The sequence below is a fragment of the Trachypithecus francoisi genome, unplaced genomic scaffold (genome assembly GCF_009764315.1).
Source record: "Trachypithecus francoisi isolate TF-2019V2 unplaced genomic scaffold, Tfra_2.0 Lachesis_group0, whole genome shotgun sequence".
In the NCBI taxonomy this organism is placed as follows: Eukaryota; Metazoa; Chordata; class Mammalia; order Primates; family Cercopithecidae; genus Trachypithecus; species Trachypithecus francoisi.
Genome location: NW_022681453.1, coordinates 75,679,773 through 75,693,439, shown reverse-complemented (window position 1 = coordinate 75,693,439; position 13,667 = coordinate 75,679,773). Strand labels below are relative to the sequence as shown.

The 13,667-nt window shown below is 38.9% G+C and overlaps 1 protein-coding gene and 1 long non-coding RNA gene across 6 annotated transcripts in view; one reads left to right on the top strand and one right to left on the bottom strand.

Annotated features, from left to right (window-relative positions):
• Positions 1 to 13,667, bottom strand: part of CFAP44 (cilia and flagella associated protein 44) — a 149,361-nt gene that overhangs the window by 122,164 nt on the left and 13,530 nt on the right. For all 5 annotated transcript variants that reach the window (XR_004437110.1, XM_033211253.1, XM_033211254.1 and 2 more), the window contains exons 4-6: positions 7,296 to 7,448; positions 6,230 to 6,383; positions 179 to 341 (exon numbers count right to left, since the gene is read on the bottom strand). Coding sequence is in view for 4 of the 5 variants with exons in the window: in XM_033211253.1 (XP_033067144.1) it covers positions 179 to 341; positions 6,230 to 6,383; positions 7,296 to 7,448 (470 nt within the window). In the remaining variant the exon portion in view is untranslated. The remainder of the gene's footprint in view (positions 1 to 178; positions 342 to 6,229; positions 6,384 to 7,295; positions 7,449 to 13,667) is intronic.
• LOC117083520 overlaps positions 1 to 13,667 on the top strand; it is a 29,853-nt gene that overhangs the window by 13,825 nt on the left and 2,361 nt on the right. The window contains exons 3-4 of the long non-coding RNA XR_004437111.1: positions 7,667 to 7,717; positions 9,007 to 9,176. This is a non-coding gene — a long non-coding RNA (uncharacterized LOC117083520). The remainder of the gene's footprint in view (positions 1 to 7,666; positions 7,718 to 9,006; positions 9,177 to 13,667) is intronic.

Sequence of the window (13,667 nt, the reverse complement as noted above, 5' to 3'; positions counted from 1 at the left end):
GAGTGTCTGTAATAACTGAATTGAAAATGCCTCAGAATAAAGACAGCTGTGCATCTCATGTGATCCCACAATATTTGTGTGCATGGTGATGGCATCTAACAACCATGTTGGCTGGTCCACAGAACAAGCAAAAAGATAGGGTTTTTGGGGTTTTTTTTCTAATTTATTGAAGGCATACCCCAATGACGCCAATTCCTTCACCACTGCTACTTCGCAGGTAGATCTGTTCCTTGGTTTTCAAATTCAGAAAGATCAGTTGGTTCCCAGCTATGTATACTGCGATACTGTTGTCCAGAAGTTGTAGGTTGGCTCGCTTTCTACAGTCATAACCAAAAGAATGTCTGAGGAAAAGTTGCTAAGGAAAAGAAGTGAAAAACAATACCATCCTAGGGATTGGAAAAGTGATGAAATAAATATATTTTTAAATCTATACTCTTAGATGAAGATATGAGGTTGAAGTAGTTGAATTTTACCCTGAAACTCATGATTTTTCTCTGTATTACTAACATTTTTTTTTTTAATTAGGTGAGAAACAAAAAGGCCTGGGCAGGAAAAAAATAAACAAATAAATAAATAAATCAGGTGACTACCCCATACTCTGATTTAGTTACTATTTTAATTTTCCTGGGGAAATCCTGACAGTCCATTAATTGTTTTTGCAAAAATAAATAAGGTTAAACCTATTTGGGTACCACAGACAGCAAAATTGTCACCTACATAATTATATTGTCCTCTCTCCCACTAAAACTAAATCATACTGTTTTAGTATGGGAGAAAGTCTATATCTTGATCACCTTTCTATTCACAATGCCTGTTAAGTTTGTTGACTAACCATAGTAAAAATATTATACAGGCTTTTACCTTGATGTTGAAAGACAAGATGCTTCAAATTCTAACATGTTTGTAAAATTTTAACACACCATTTGATAACATGATTATAATAAATTCACATAAATATAATTAAAATTTAATTCAAATCAACAAATTATGAAAATTGATTAATATATAGCAAATATATGTAATTAATAGACTAATATTTCTTTTCTGAGCTTATTAGTATATGTATTGGTGTGTAGGTAAGTTGTGTGTGTGTGTGTGTGTGTGTGTATGCTATAGAGTAAAATTGTACTAATTCAAAATAGAGTGGGACCTAACTCAACTAAAGAGTTTCTGCACTGCAAAATAAACCATCAACAGATTAAACAGACAACCTACAGAATGGGAGAAAATATTCCCAAACTATTCATCTGACAAAGGGCTAATATTCAAAATCTATAAGGAACTTAACAAGAAAAAATAACCCCACTAAAAAGCAGGCAGAGGACTTCAATAGACACTTTTCAAAAGAAGACATGCAAGTGGCCAACAAACATGAAAAACGCTCAGCATCACTAATCATCAGTGAGATGCAAATCAAAACCACAATGAGATACCATCTCACACCAGTCAGAATGGCTATCATTAAAAAGTCAAAAAACAAGAGATGTCGGTGAGGCTGCAGACAAAAGCAAATGCTTATATACTATTAGTGAGAATGTAAATCAGTTCAGCCACTGTGGAAAGCAGTCTGGAGATTTCTCAAAGAACTAAAAATAGAACTACCATTCAACCTAGTAATCCCATTTCTGGGGATATACCCAGAGGAAAATCATTGTACCAAAAAGATACATGCACTCATATGTTCATCACAGCACTATTTATAACAGCAAAGACATGGAATCAACCCATCAGTGGTACACTGGATAAAGAAAATGTGGCATATACACCATGAAATACTATACAGCCATGAAAAGAATGAAGTCATGTCCTTTGCATCAGCATGGATGCAGCTGGAGGCCATTATCCTAAGCAAATTCATGCAGAAACAGAAAACCAAATATTGCATGTTCTCACTTATAAGTGGGAGCTAAATCTTGGGTACACACAGACATAAAGACAGGAACAACAGACACTAGGAATTCCAAAGGGAGGGAGGGAGGGAGGGAAGGGGCAAGGCTGAAAAACTTCCTATTGGGTACTATGTTCACTACGTGGGTGATGAGATCAACAGAAGCCCTAACCTCAATATCACACAATATATCCTTGAAACAAACCTGCATGTGTACCCTCTAAATCTAAAATAAAAATATTTTTTTAAAAAAGAGGTATATAATCTAAGTTATATAAAACATCTTTTAAATGTATATTGTTTGTTTAAGTCAAAATTAATATGCCCAAAATATAAATATAATAACCAAGTTAAATGAGATCAATCTATGAAAAAAACTAGAGTTGACAAAAGAAGCATGTCCTATAGTGTAGCTTAAGCAGATAGATTCTTTGTTCACAAGAATTTGTTGCTGAACATCAGAGCTGAAGGATCATTGGAGGAATTTGTATTTCTTGAGCCCTTGTTTAAAAAGAAATTCTGATTTTAGAGGATTCCACTTATTCATAAGTAAATAACAATTTTCAGAGAAAGAAATTATGTTAAAGTTTTAAAAAGAAAATGTAGAATGTAAAAAGAGATTTACATTAATGCAATTTAAATTGTGAAATATAAACAAATTATAACCAACCACAAGCAGCCTATCTCATTACCAAATAGTTAAATTGAAAGAGAGAGATAAAGCATTTCAGGGTACTGGATCTGTTCAAGAAAAAGAAATTTTATAAATATAATAAAGACATAAATGTCTAAAATTAAATCTTGTATAGAAATGTGAATGAATATGTGATCCAAATATGTAAATGAAGCTATTCAAGCCTCATGGAGGGAAGTTTTGCCCACCATCTTTTTAACTTCCTTCAAACCACTGCTCTCACCTCCCCTTCTTCCCTTCCTTTCTCTCTTCCCTGGTGGCAATATAAAACCTCAGAAGGCTAAAAGCATGTTAGTAGCTATGAGAATAGAAATTGGTTACCATCTCTTCACTATCTTAGATGAAAATTAGGAATTGGAGAAATTATCATTTATCTAATATTATTATATTTAATTTTAGCAGGAAAACTCCCTTTTACACGCTGCTGCCCTGATAAAAGGCTCTTTCAAACCCAGAATGGGTCAGATTGTAACTTCTAAAATTCTCCCCCTCTAAATTACAACTTACTGAGGGCAACGACTGCTTCTCTCCATCTCTCTTTCCCAGAATGCCTAGCACACTGTCTTCAGTCTATTAGCAATTCAAGAAATGGTTGTTGAATTATTCAATTCATTAATTTGTGCACAACTAGGATCTGATCCTTTCCTTTTTTTTTTTTTTTTTGAGGTAGGGTCTCACTTTGTCACCCAGGCTGGAGTGCAGTGGCATGAACATGGCTCCCTGCAGCCTCAACTTCCCAGGCTCAAGAGATTCTCCCACCTCAGCCCCCCAAGTAGCTGGGACTACAGATGTGCACCACCACACCTGGTTAATTTTTGTATTTTTTGTAGAGACAGGGTTTTGCCATGTTGCTCAGGCTGGTCTCGAACTCCTGAGCTCAAGTGATCTGGCTGCCTCCGGAGCTCAAGTGATCTGCCTGCCAAGCCTCCCAGGGTGCTAGGATTACAGGTCTGAGCCGCTGCGCCTGGCCTGATCCTTTCCTTTTAATCCCAGAGGACAGTGACAGACCCTTAGTGGAGTTCTGAAAATCTTAAAATGTGTTTTGATGTACCTTCAGCTCCCTTCGTTTTATCTCACCTTCTCTTCTGACTTGCCTCTTCTTAAATTCCTGTCAAAGACTCAGAGCTTTCAACGTTTGTTCATGGCCATCTAGGAATTTCACTTTAAAATTGTTTAAACACTGTTAAGTTCTGTATAATCTCTTTTAAAATTATACCATGGTTTAAGTGATACTTTATAAATGGCACATTTCTTGCTATTAAAAGAAAACTTTAGCCAAATTAAATTTAACAGAGTTTAATTGAGCAAAGAACAATTCAAGAATTGGGCAGCCTTCTGAGCCAGAGTAGGCCCAGAGACTCCAGTACAGCCACGTGCAGGAAGATTTATGGACTGAAAAAAGAAAGTGATGTACAGAAAACAAAAGTGAGGTACAGAAATAGCCGAATTGGTTACAGCTTGGCATCTGCCTTATTTTAACACAATTTGAACAGTTGGCCACCTTTGACCAAAACTCGGTAACTGGCTCAAGAGTAGGCTAGAGTCTAACTCCCTTTAGGTTATAGTTCACCAGGTACAAAGAAACCTGTAGGCTGAACTTAAAGTATATAAGGAGGTAGCTTTAGGCTAAACTTGATTTAACATTGCTAAAATTTAGAAGACATAAATTTAAAAACTGAAGTAGAGGGCCGGGCGCGGTGGCTCACGCCTGTAATCCCAGCACTTTGGGAGGCCAAGGAGGCCTCACAAGGTCAGGAGTTCGAGACCAGCCTGGCCAATATGGTAAAACCCAATCTCTACTAAAAATACAAAAATTAGTCATGTGTGGTGGTGCACGCCCATAGTCCCAGCAACTCAGAAGGCTGAGGCAGGAGAACTGCATGAACCCAGGAGGCAGAGGTTGCAGTGAGCAGAGATCGTGCCATTGCACTCCAGCCTGGGTGACAGAGCGAGACTCCATCTCAAAAAAACAAAACAAAACAAAACAGACAAAAACTAAAGTAGAATCAATATAATATATTAATAATCTTTAAAGGGTTAATTAAAAGAGTACTTAGGGAATACATGATGGCTGACTTGTTCTTCCTAGAATTCCTCACAAGATGTGGAGATTATACATGTTTATCTCCAGAGAGGAGAACTAAATCTAATAGGGGCCATCCCAGCGAGGCAGAATCTTTTCAAGGCCCAAAAAGCTCTCTAGTGAGCCATCTAAAAGTGGGGTAAGCTACTTTGTGATTTTCCTGGTGTTGAAAATGTTTAAGAAAAGGCTATAGTTTATACAGCCACCCATCCAGCATGAATAGAGAGAATTCATATATTGGAATAAAAGTTGAGGTTCTTCTGACTCTGCTGTTTAGAATCTAAGCGTGTTTGTCTAATACAGACCCTCCCATCCTGGAGCAGTGAGAAGGCAGTGCACTGCCAAACCATCTCGGAGTTTTTTCAGAGTACATATGCCCAAGCCCCTCTCCACATAGAACTAGCACAGTAGGTCCAGGAAGGCGTCAGAGCATTGGGTACTTTAGGAAAACCTTCCAGGGGACTCTAATATACCACCCCACCCCATTCAGGGAAAGAAGAAAGCAAACAGCATAACTTTTGACAGAAAACTTGTCCAAAGATAAGGAAAAAAAAAAAAAAAAAAGCCATGAAGAGAGAAAATTCCAGGTTACAAGATGATTCAGCGTGAATTAGTTTAGTTACACCTGGGATTTAACAACATGTTCTATTTTTATGTTTTATTTAACAAGCAAAACTGAGTCACTGAGTATACCACGCTGTCTCTGTAAATATTCCTTATGTAAGAGGCCAGTTGGTGGTTTAGGCCATGTGGTGATAACTACTAACTATCCAAAAGGCAAGCATAGTAAATTGCCAGCTAAGGACCTCAATGGAAACTGTCTTCTAACTACCTGCATTGCAAACCTAACATCATAATGTGATGACAAACACTAAATCCCCTTGTCAATCATCCCCGCTTCTACATATCTTCAAAGACTCTTATTCTCCAGACCAATTAAAACTTGCTATTTTGTGCCCTATTTCCTAAGAATTGTCTTCTCTGATAGCTAATCTAATATATAATGTGAAAGTACTAATACCTTACAACGGACAGACGCATAAGTGTTTCAAGAAGGGAAATTCATTAATTAACTTGACAGGCATCGGCAAAAGTAAATGGGAATAAGAAGCCTTCTGGTTTCCTTCACTCACGTCTCATGAAGCCTTTCCACTCGTGCAAAGGACAGCCAGAAAAACATCATTTCTCTTTATGGTTATTTGGCATCAAACAAAAGCTTAGTTTAAATTAAGATCATACATTTCTATCAAATCTCTAAGAACTCAAGTTTCTTAGAATTCCCTAAGATGGGTTGGCACACTTTTTTTGTAAAGGGCAAGTAGTAAATAGTTTCGGCCTTGTAAGCCAGATGGTCTCTGTCACAACTACTTATCTCTGTCCTTGTTGTGTGATGGCAGCCATAATAAACAAAACGCAAGCAAATGGATGTGGCTGTGTTGCAATAAAACTTGATTTACTAAAACAGGTGGGAGGGTACATTTGGGCTCCCTGGGCTATAGTTTGCTGACCTCTGACCTAAGAAATGAAAATCCCAACATTATACATATTTAGCCAAGGTGGATACACGAGTGTGAGAAGATCCAGTGGTATGTCTGAATCCAGAGTCACAAAAGGCATCGAAGCAAGCTCCATATAATCATAGAAGAAGCTCTCTGATATTTTCTTCTTAACTTCCTCCTCTGCCTCTTCCACAGCTGGGGCAGGGGTTTGCTGAGATACTAAAAAAATAAAATAATTTAAGAAGAATGATATGGTTTGGCTGTGTCCCCACCCAAATCTCATCTTGAATTGTAGTTCCCATAATCTCCACATGTCGTAGGAGAGACCTGGTAGGAGGTAATTGAATCACAGGGGCTGTTACTTCCATGCTGTTCTCATGATGGTGAATGAGTTCTTACAAGATCTGATGGTTTTATAAGGGACATTTCCCTCCTTCGCTCTGCACTTCTCCTTGCTGCCATCATGTGAAGGACATGTTTGCTGCCCTTTCTGCCATAATTGTAAGTTTCCTGAGGCCTCCCCAGCCATGCAGAACTGTGAGTCAAGTAAACCTCTTTCCTTTATAAATTACCCAGTCTCAGCTATGTCTTTATTAGCAGCATGAGAACGGACTAATACAAAGAGTGTCTGGTGAATCCAAAGTTGTATTTCGCAGAGACAGGAGGAATGTACACAGCCTGCAATACTCTAGCAGTACCTACTACTACTGGCCTGAAGATAGGACACAGTCATCAGTGAGCATGGAAGGAAGAGCCATCATGCTCATGTGCATCAGGAGTAAATACTGAGTTCTGGTCTGTCATGGTGCAAGAGTCTCTAAGGAGAACTCCCAATTACTTCCAAGGGAGAGTTGAACTCTCATTAATCTGTAGTGGAGCAGTTTTTACACCTTCTTAAAACCCAGAAGAATGAGTATCAGAGTACTGTATGTGATCCTCAGAAATAAAAACCACAAGTCTAGGGCTGCTAAAGTACCCTACCAAAATATGTACAATATTTGCCCTTTTATCATTCCCACACATATACACATCCTGCAGATTTTTCTTTCTATGGATTTACAACTGTTCCATTAGTCTGTGCTTTGTCTTTAAAATAGTGACAATTACTGACAGAAAACTAATAATACCTACCTGTAGTGCTTTGCAAATCATCATACTGAAATGAACTCAAACTTCCTTCCAAACGTTCCTCATCTGAGTCTTCTTCTAAATATGATTCTTCTCCTTCAGTAAATGTTTCATCTGTGGCATCTTCTAAAAATGTGTTATCTTCTTGAACAGGAGCTATTAAAATTTGTTTTAATAACTTCTAAATTTTGATTAAACATTTTCTTATATCTAAAGTAGCTAAAACTTCCAATTTGCTTGTGCTATAGATGTAATAAATTCTAATACATACTCAAAAATTTCTAGAAGAATAATTTTATTTGGTCAGTCTTGTAACTTTACAAAATAAAAAAGGCTTTTCTGTTTTTTAATCTCCATTTTCACTTCATTTCCAGTCTATTTCCTATCACTAAATACTTACAATAAAAAGATAAAGAAAAAAAGAGGTTAGTATGCTGCTATCATAATTTCAACTAAATTCAATTTTACCAACTTTTATAGGGAACCTGTTATGTTAAAGACAAATAAGGCTTATTGTCTTTCTCTGAGTATGATGATTTCTCTTGGAAGTGATATCACAGGAATAAGTTGGAATATTGGCTTTAGGACAAGCTGGAAATGAGAACTGGGATAGGAGTAGAATGGCCCCAGGTATAAGCCAACATTCAGATCAAGTCCAAACATGGGGATGGTTAAAATATACAATGCCAAGTAGGAAGGGTATACTTTCATATAGGGCTAGGTGAATTTTCAGAAGAATAAGGAAGAAAAGGCAAATGTACTACTAGGTACCAGAGTATGTAGTAGATCTGAGATGAGGCTAAAGATTAGGAACAAAGCCCAACACTAATATGAATAAGATCAAAAAGCTGAGCCAACACAATTAGTTGCAGAACAGGACAGAGTTCCTTAGGATTCATGTATTTGGATGACAAGAAAGTAATACTGGGTGCCTAAATCAGCCAAACAGATTCCCCAAGTGGGGGCCCTGGAGAACTATTCTCTAATAATACCTTAGCTCTTTCTTGTGACTGTAGCAACCAAAGATTATTTCCTCATGTCAAGATTACGGCACTACAAGCGTAATACTCCTAACTGCTGGGTTCCCCGGGAAAGGAGTTAGAACTGGTAGATAAGGTGATCACTGATCAACGAATTGAGAGTAAATACAGATGAAGGAGAAGAGGTAACAAAAAATAATGGGTATTCTGAGACTGGAGAAGGATTGTGCCACTGAGGGAAAACTAGAGTTTGGGGGAAAAAAACTAATTGGGCAGGAAGTAGGCACATTAAACCAAGCTGGTGAATCAGCACATTTAGTCAACTTTGTGAGGGCTGGATAGTTCTATAATTTTTATAATCCTGAAATAGATGGGTGGAAAACTTATGGTTTGAAGAATAAATCAGTATTTGCCTTTCTATTCTTGGAAATAATCTAAAATCAACATTGAGAATAAATGCCAAAAACACAAACTCCCATTTTTTTTGTAGAACTAGAAGCAGTTAAAACCCAAAATCACGAACGGATGGCAGGGCTGCTGGCAAAACGGCTGGCAAAATTAGTGGAGACTGAACAAGGATGGGTGCCAGAGGACGCAAAGGAAAGTGACCAAGGAGAAAGGAATGCCATAACTGTAGATATCAAAAAGAATCTGCTGGGATTTTTGCTGTATGATTCACATATGACAATTCTATATGTGAGTTTCTTCATTTTTTGTTTGTTTATTTCCTCCAGCCAATGTATGTAGCAAGTTTTGGGGCCTCTCCTCTGCAGCTATCACAGAGATACTGCTTCCCACAAACAGTTTGCCTCTGTGATTCCTTATTTACCTCTACCTTTTTCATGAGATTGAGAACACTATAAGAAAGCCTACAAACGCTATGGTTGCACATACAGAAAAATCCGTAAGAGCTACTTTATAAAAAAATTAATAAGAACTAAATTATAATTTATTATAATTTTTAAAAGAGTTCAGCATGGTTATTGCATACAACAACAATATACAAATATTGATAGTAGGCATGTATACTTTGGCTATTATGAAGTAACTAGTACCAAGCTGCTCTCTTACTATGATTGTGGAATTACTTAGTTTTTCCTTGAGTCTGTCTATTTTTGCTTTGTGTATTGGGATGTTGTTACTAGGTGAATACATATTTATGATTATTATGTTTTCTTAACTGATCCTTTTATCTTTATGAATAAATTGATCCTTTTACCCTGTGTCACTGGTAGTACTCTTTGCCTTGAAGTCTATTTTATCTGGTATTAATATAGTCACTCCACCCAGATTATGCTTACTTTTTGCATGATATATCTGTTTCCATCCATTTACTTGCAACCTATTTGTATCATTATACCTAACATGTGTCTTCTATGAGCATCATATAGTTGGTTCTTGTTTTTATTAGCCATGCTGATAATCTCTGCCTTTTTATATTAATGTTCAGCTAACTAATAATGTAGTTATTGATATGGTTAGATTTTAATAACATATGCTTGTGAAATTAACAAATAATATTTGATAATTTATTTTCTGTTTTTCTCCTCCTATCTGTCATTTTTCCCTCTTTTTCTCTTTCCATGTTTTCTTTTAGATCATTTACTCTTTAGAATTCTATTTAAATTTCTGTTGGCTTTTTAGCAGTTCTGTGTTTTATTAGTGGTTGCTTCAGAGATTATACACAACAACTTTTCACAGTCTACTTAGAGTTACTATTTATTTTAGTAATACGCATCTTTCAGCAATTGATAGAACTAATCAAAAACTTAGTAAAGACATAGATGATCTAAACATCGCTATCAACCATCCTGACCTGACATTTATAAAACACTTACACCTACCAATACAGGATGCACATTCGAGTACACATGGGTCATTTACCAAGACAGACCACTTACTGAGACACAAGACCAGTTTTAATACATTTAAATGGATTGTGATTATATAGAATAGACATGTTCTTTGAAAACAACAGATGTAAGTTAGAAACCAATAATGATAAGATACCTTGAAAAAAGTTCCATATTTGGAAATTAAATTACACAACAAAAAAAGTCATGGGTCAAGGGGAAACCAACAAAGAAATCAGAAAATTTTTCAAATTAAATTATTATTAAAATACAATATATTAAAATTGAGATATAGCTAAAGCAGTCCTTGGAGGGAAATTTATAGCTTTCAATACATATGTAAGAAAAGAACAAAAGTCAAAAAAAAAAAAAATCAATGACCTAAATTTCCACCTCAAGAAGTTAGAAAAATAAATGAAAAAAAAAACCCAAGGTAAATGAGCAAAGCCAAAATCTCAGTCTTTGAAAAGATCAACAATATTGATAAGTTCCTAGCTAGCCCAATGAAGAAATAAAAGAGAAACAACATAAATCTCCAACATCAAGAATGAAAACAGATCCTACAAAGTTATGTCAACAAATTTGACAATTTAGGCTGGGCGCGGTGGCTCAAGCCTGTAATCCCAGCACTTTGGGAGGTCGAGATGGGCGGATCACGAGGTCAGGAGATCGAGACCATCCTGGCTAACACGGTGAAACCCCGTCTCTACTAAAAAATACAAAAAACTAGCCGGGCGAGGTGGCGGGCGCCTGTAGTCCCAGCTACTCGGGAGGCTGAGGCAGGAGAATAGCGTGAACCCGGGAGGCGGAGCTTGCAGTGAGCTGAGATCCAGCCACTGCACTCCAGCCCCGGTGACAGAGTGAGACTCCGTCTCAAAAAAAAAAAAAAAAAAAATTTGACAATTTAGAAGAGAAGTGAGCAAATTCCATGAAAGATACAAACTTGTAAAACTTAGTAAAGAAGAAATAGAGAGCCCTCTATTTAAAAAATTGAATTAATGGTTTAAATTTACCCACTCAACAAGAAAATTCCAGGTCCAGACAGTTTTACTGGTAAATTCTATCAAGCATTTAAGGAAGAAATAATACCAATTCTACACAAAATATTTTTGAAAATAGAAAAGAACAAAATACTTCCCAAAACTATTAAATAAGCTCTGCAATAATTTAATCCTTTGATAAGAATCAGAAAACAATGCCTTAGTAACTAACAATCCTTCACCACTGTGAGAAATGATGGATGGTTTAGCTGGTACACTCTGCCTAAATTTCTTACTAGAACTCAGAGATAGCAGAAACTTCTTGTTAAGTATGGAAAAAAGTCTATCCAACTTCTCTACTTGGATGTAATACAAGGACTTTTATTCATTCTCTTGAGAGTCCCAAAGAGCAAAAACTTGCCCTGATGTTTTAGCAAGCCTGAGAGCAAAGCAAGGTTTCCAGGGGTGTGGGGAATGCAGTTATCAGGTATTGAGAGGTGACAACGTGCCAGCAGCCCTCACTGGCTCGTGGAGCCTCCTCGGCCTCGGAGTCCACTCTGGCCTCGCTTGAGGAGCCCTTCAGCCCACCGCTGCACTGTGGGAGCCCCTCTCTGGGCTGGCCGAGGCAGGAGAGGGCTCCCTCTGCTTGCATAGAAGTGTGGAGGGGGAGGTGCAGGCAGGAACCCGGGCTGCTTGCGCTGCCCTGGTAGGCCAGCACGAGTTCCAGGTGGGCATGGGCTTGGTGGGCCCTGCACTCAGAGGAGCTGGCCAGCGCCCCCAGCCCCAGGCAGTGAGGGGCTTAGCACCTGGGCCAGCAGCTGCAGAGGGTGCGCCGGGTCCCTCAGCACTGCCCGCCCGCACATGCCAGGCTCGCTCAAATTCTGGCTGGGCCTCAGCCATCTCCCGGTGGGGCAGGGCTCAGGACCTGCAGCCCACCATGCCCGAGCCCCTCCCACAGTGGTCTCCCACAGGGCCTGAACCTCCCCTGGGGGCGCTGCCCCCTGCTCTGCGGCACCTGGTCCCATAGACTGCCCAAGGGCTGAGTAGTGCAGGCACGGTGTGGGATTGGCAGGCAGCTCTGCCTCCGCCAGGGGCGGGATCCACTAGGCGAAGTCAGCTGGGCTCCTGAGTCTGGTGGGGACTTGGAGAAATTTTATGTCTACCTAGAGGATTATAAATGCACTAATCAGCACTGCCTCTAGCTAGAAAATTGTAAGTGCACTAATCGGGGCTCTGTGTCTAGCTAAAGGTTTGCAAACGCACCAATCAGTGCTCTGTGTCTCCTAATCTAGTGGCAACTTGGAGAACTTTTGTGTCTAGCTAAAAGATTGTAAATGCACCAATCAGCACACACCAATCAGCACCCCGTCAAAACGGACCAATCAGCTCTCTGTAAAATGGACCAATCAGCAGGATGTGGGTGGGGCCAGATAAGGGAATAAAAGCAGGCTGTCCAGCCAGCAGTGGCAACCCCCTTGGGTCTCCTTCCAGGCTGTGGAAGCTTTGTTCTTTCCCTCTTTGCAATAAATCTTGCTGCTGCTCACTCTTTGGGTCCACGCTACCTTTATGAGCTGTGACAATCACGGCAAAGTTCTGCAGCTTCACTCCTGAAGCCAGCAAGACCACACACCCACCAGGAGGAATGAACGACTCCAGATGCGCTGCCTTTAAGGGCTGTAACGCTCACCGCAAAGGTCTGTAGCTTCACTCCTGAAGTCAGCAAGACCACAAACCCACCAGAAAGAAGAAACTCTGGACACATCTGAACATCTGAAGGAACAAACGCCGGACACACCATCTTTAAGAACTGTAACACTCACCGCGAGGGTCCACGGCTTCATTCTTCAAGTCAGCCAGACCAAGAACCCACCAATTGTGGACACGGTATGAGGCTGAACCAGGAGAGAGAGACCTCTTCACGCAGCAACAAGGTACAGGATGTTCAGAATGCCAGAAAATTATTTCACATTATCATTTGGGATTCTAAGACCTATGATATGTGAACTAATTAATGAGCTGAGCACTGGGCCAGGTCACACTTGAAAAGCTCTGCCCCTAAGAGAGTCTGACATAAGGAAGGGAGGTCCTGAAGGCAGTGCTAGACAAAAGGTCATTATCATTAAATCCATCAAGGGAAAGTTGAGAGTAGCATCCAGGAAAACACTGCCAAAGACTGGAAACCAACAAACAGACAATCCTGTGTCAGAAATGTGGGCAGTACAGAAAAAGGAAAAACAAGGGGGGAACAAACTAAAGTTTCTGAGGTAAGTGATATAATGATACTTTTTGGAAAGAACTCTAGTGGTGGTGTGGAGGGAGATCTGGAGAGGAAGACTGAGGTAGAAATCCATGTTGCAAGAGACCAAATCAGAGAAGATAAATGCCTAAAATAAAATATATTGTGGAGAAACTGGATTTACAAGACATGTCTGCGATAGATTAAAAGAATTTAATGCAGATTTTGCATGTGTATTGATTTTCCCAGGACCTGATCTTATCTAGGTGAATAGTCAAAATTAAATTTCTAAAATCATATTTAGAATTAGAACCTTAAAAAGTCAA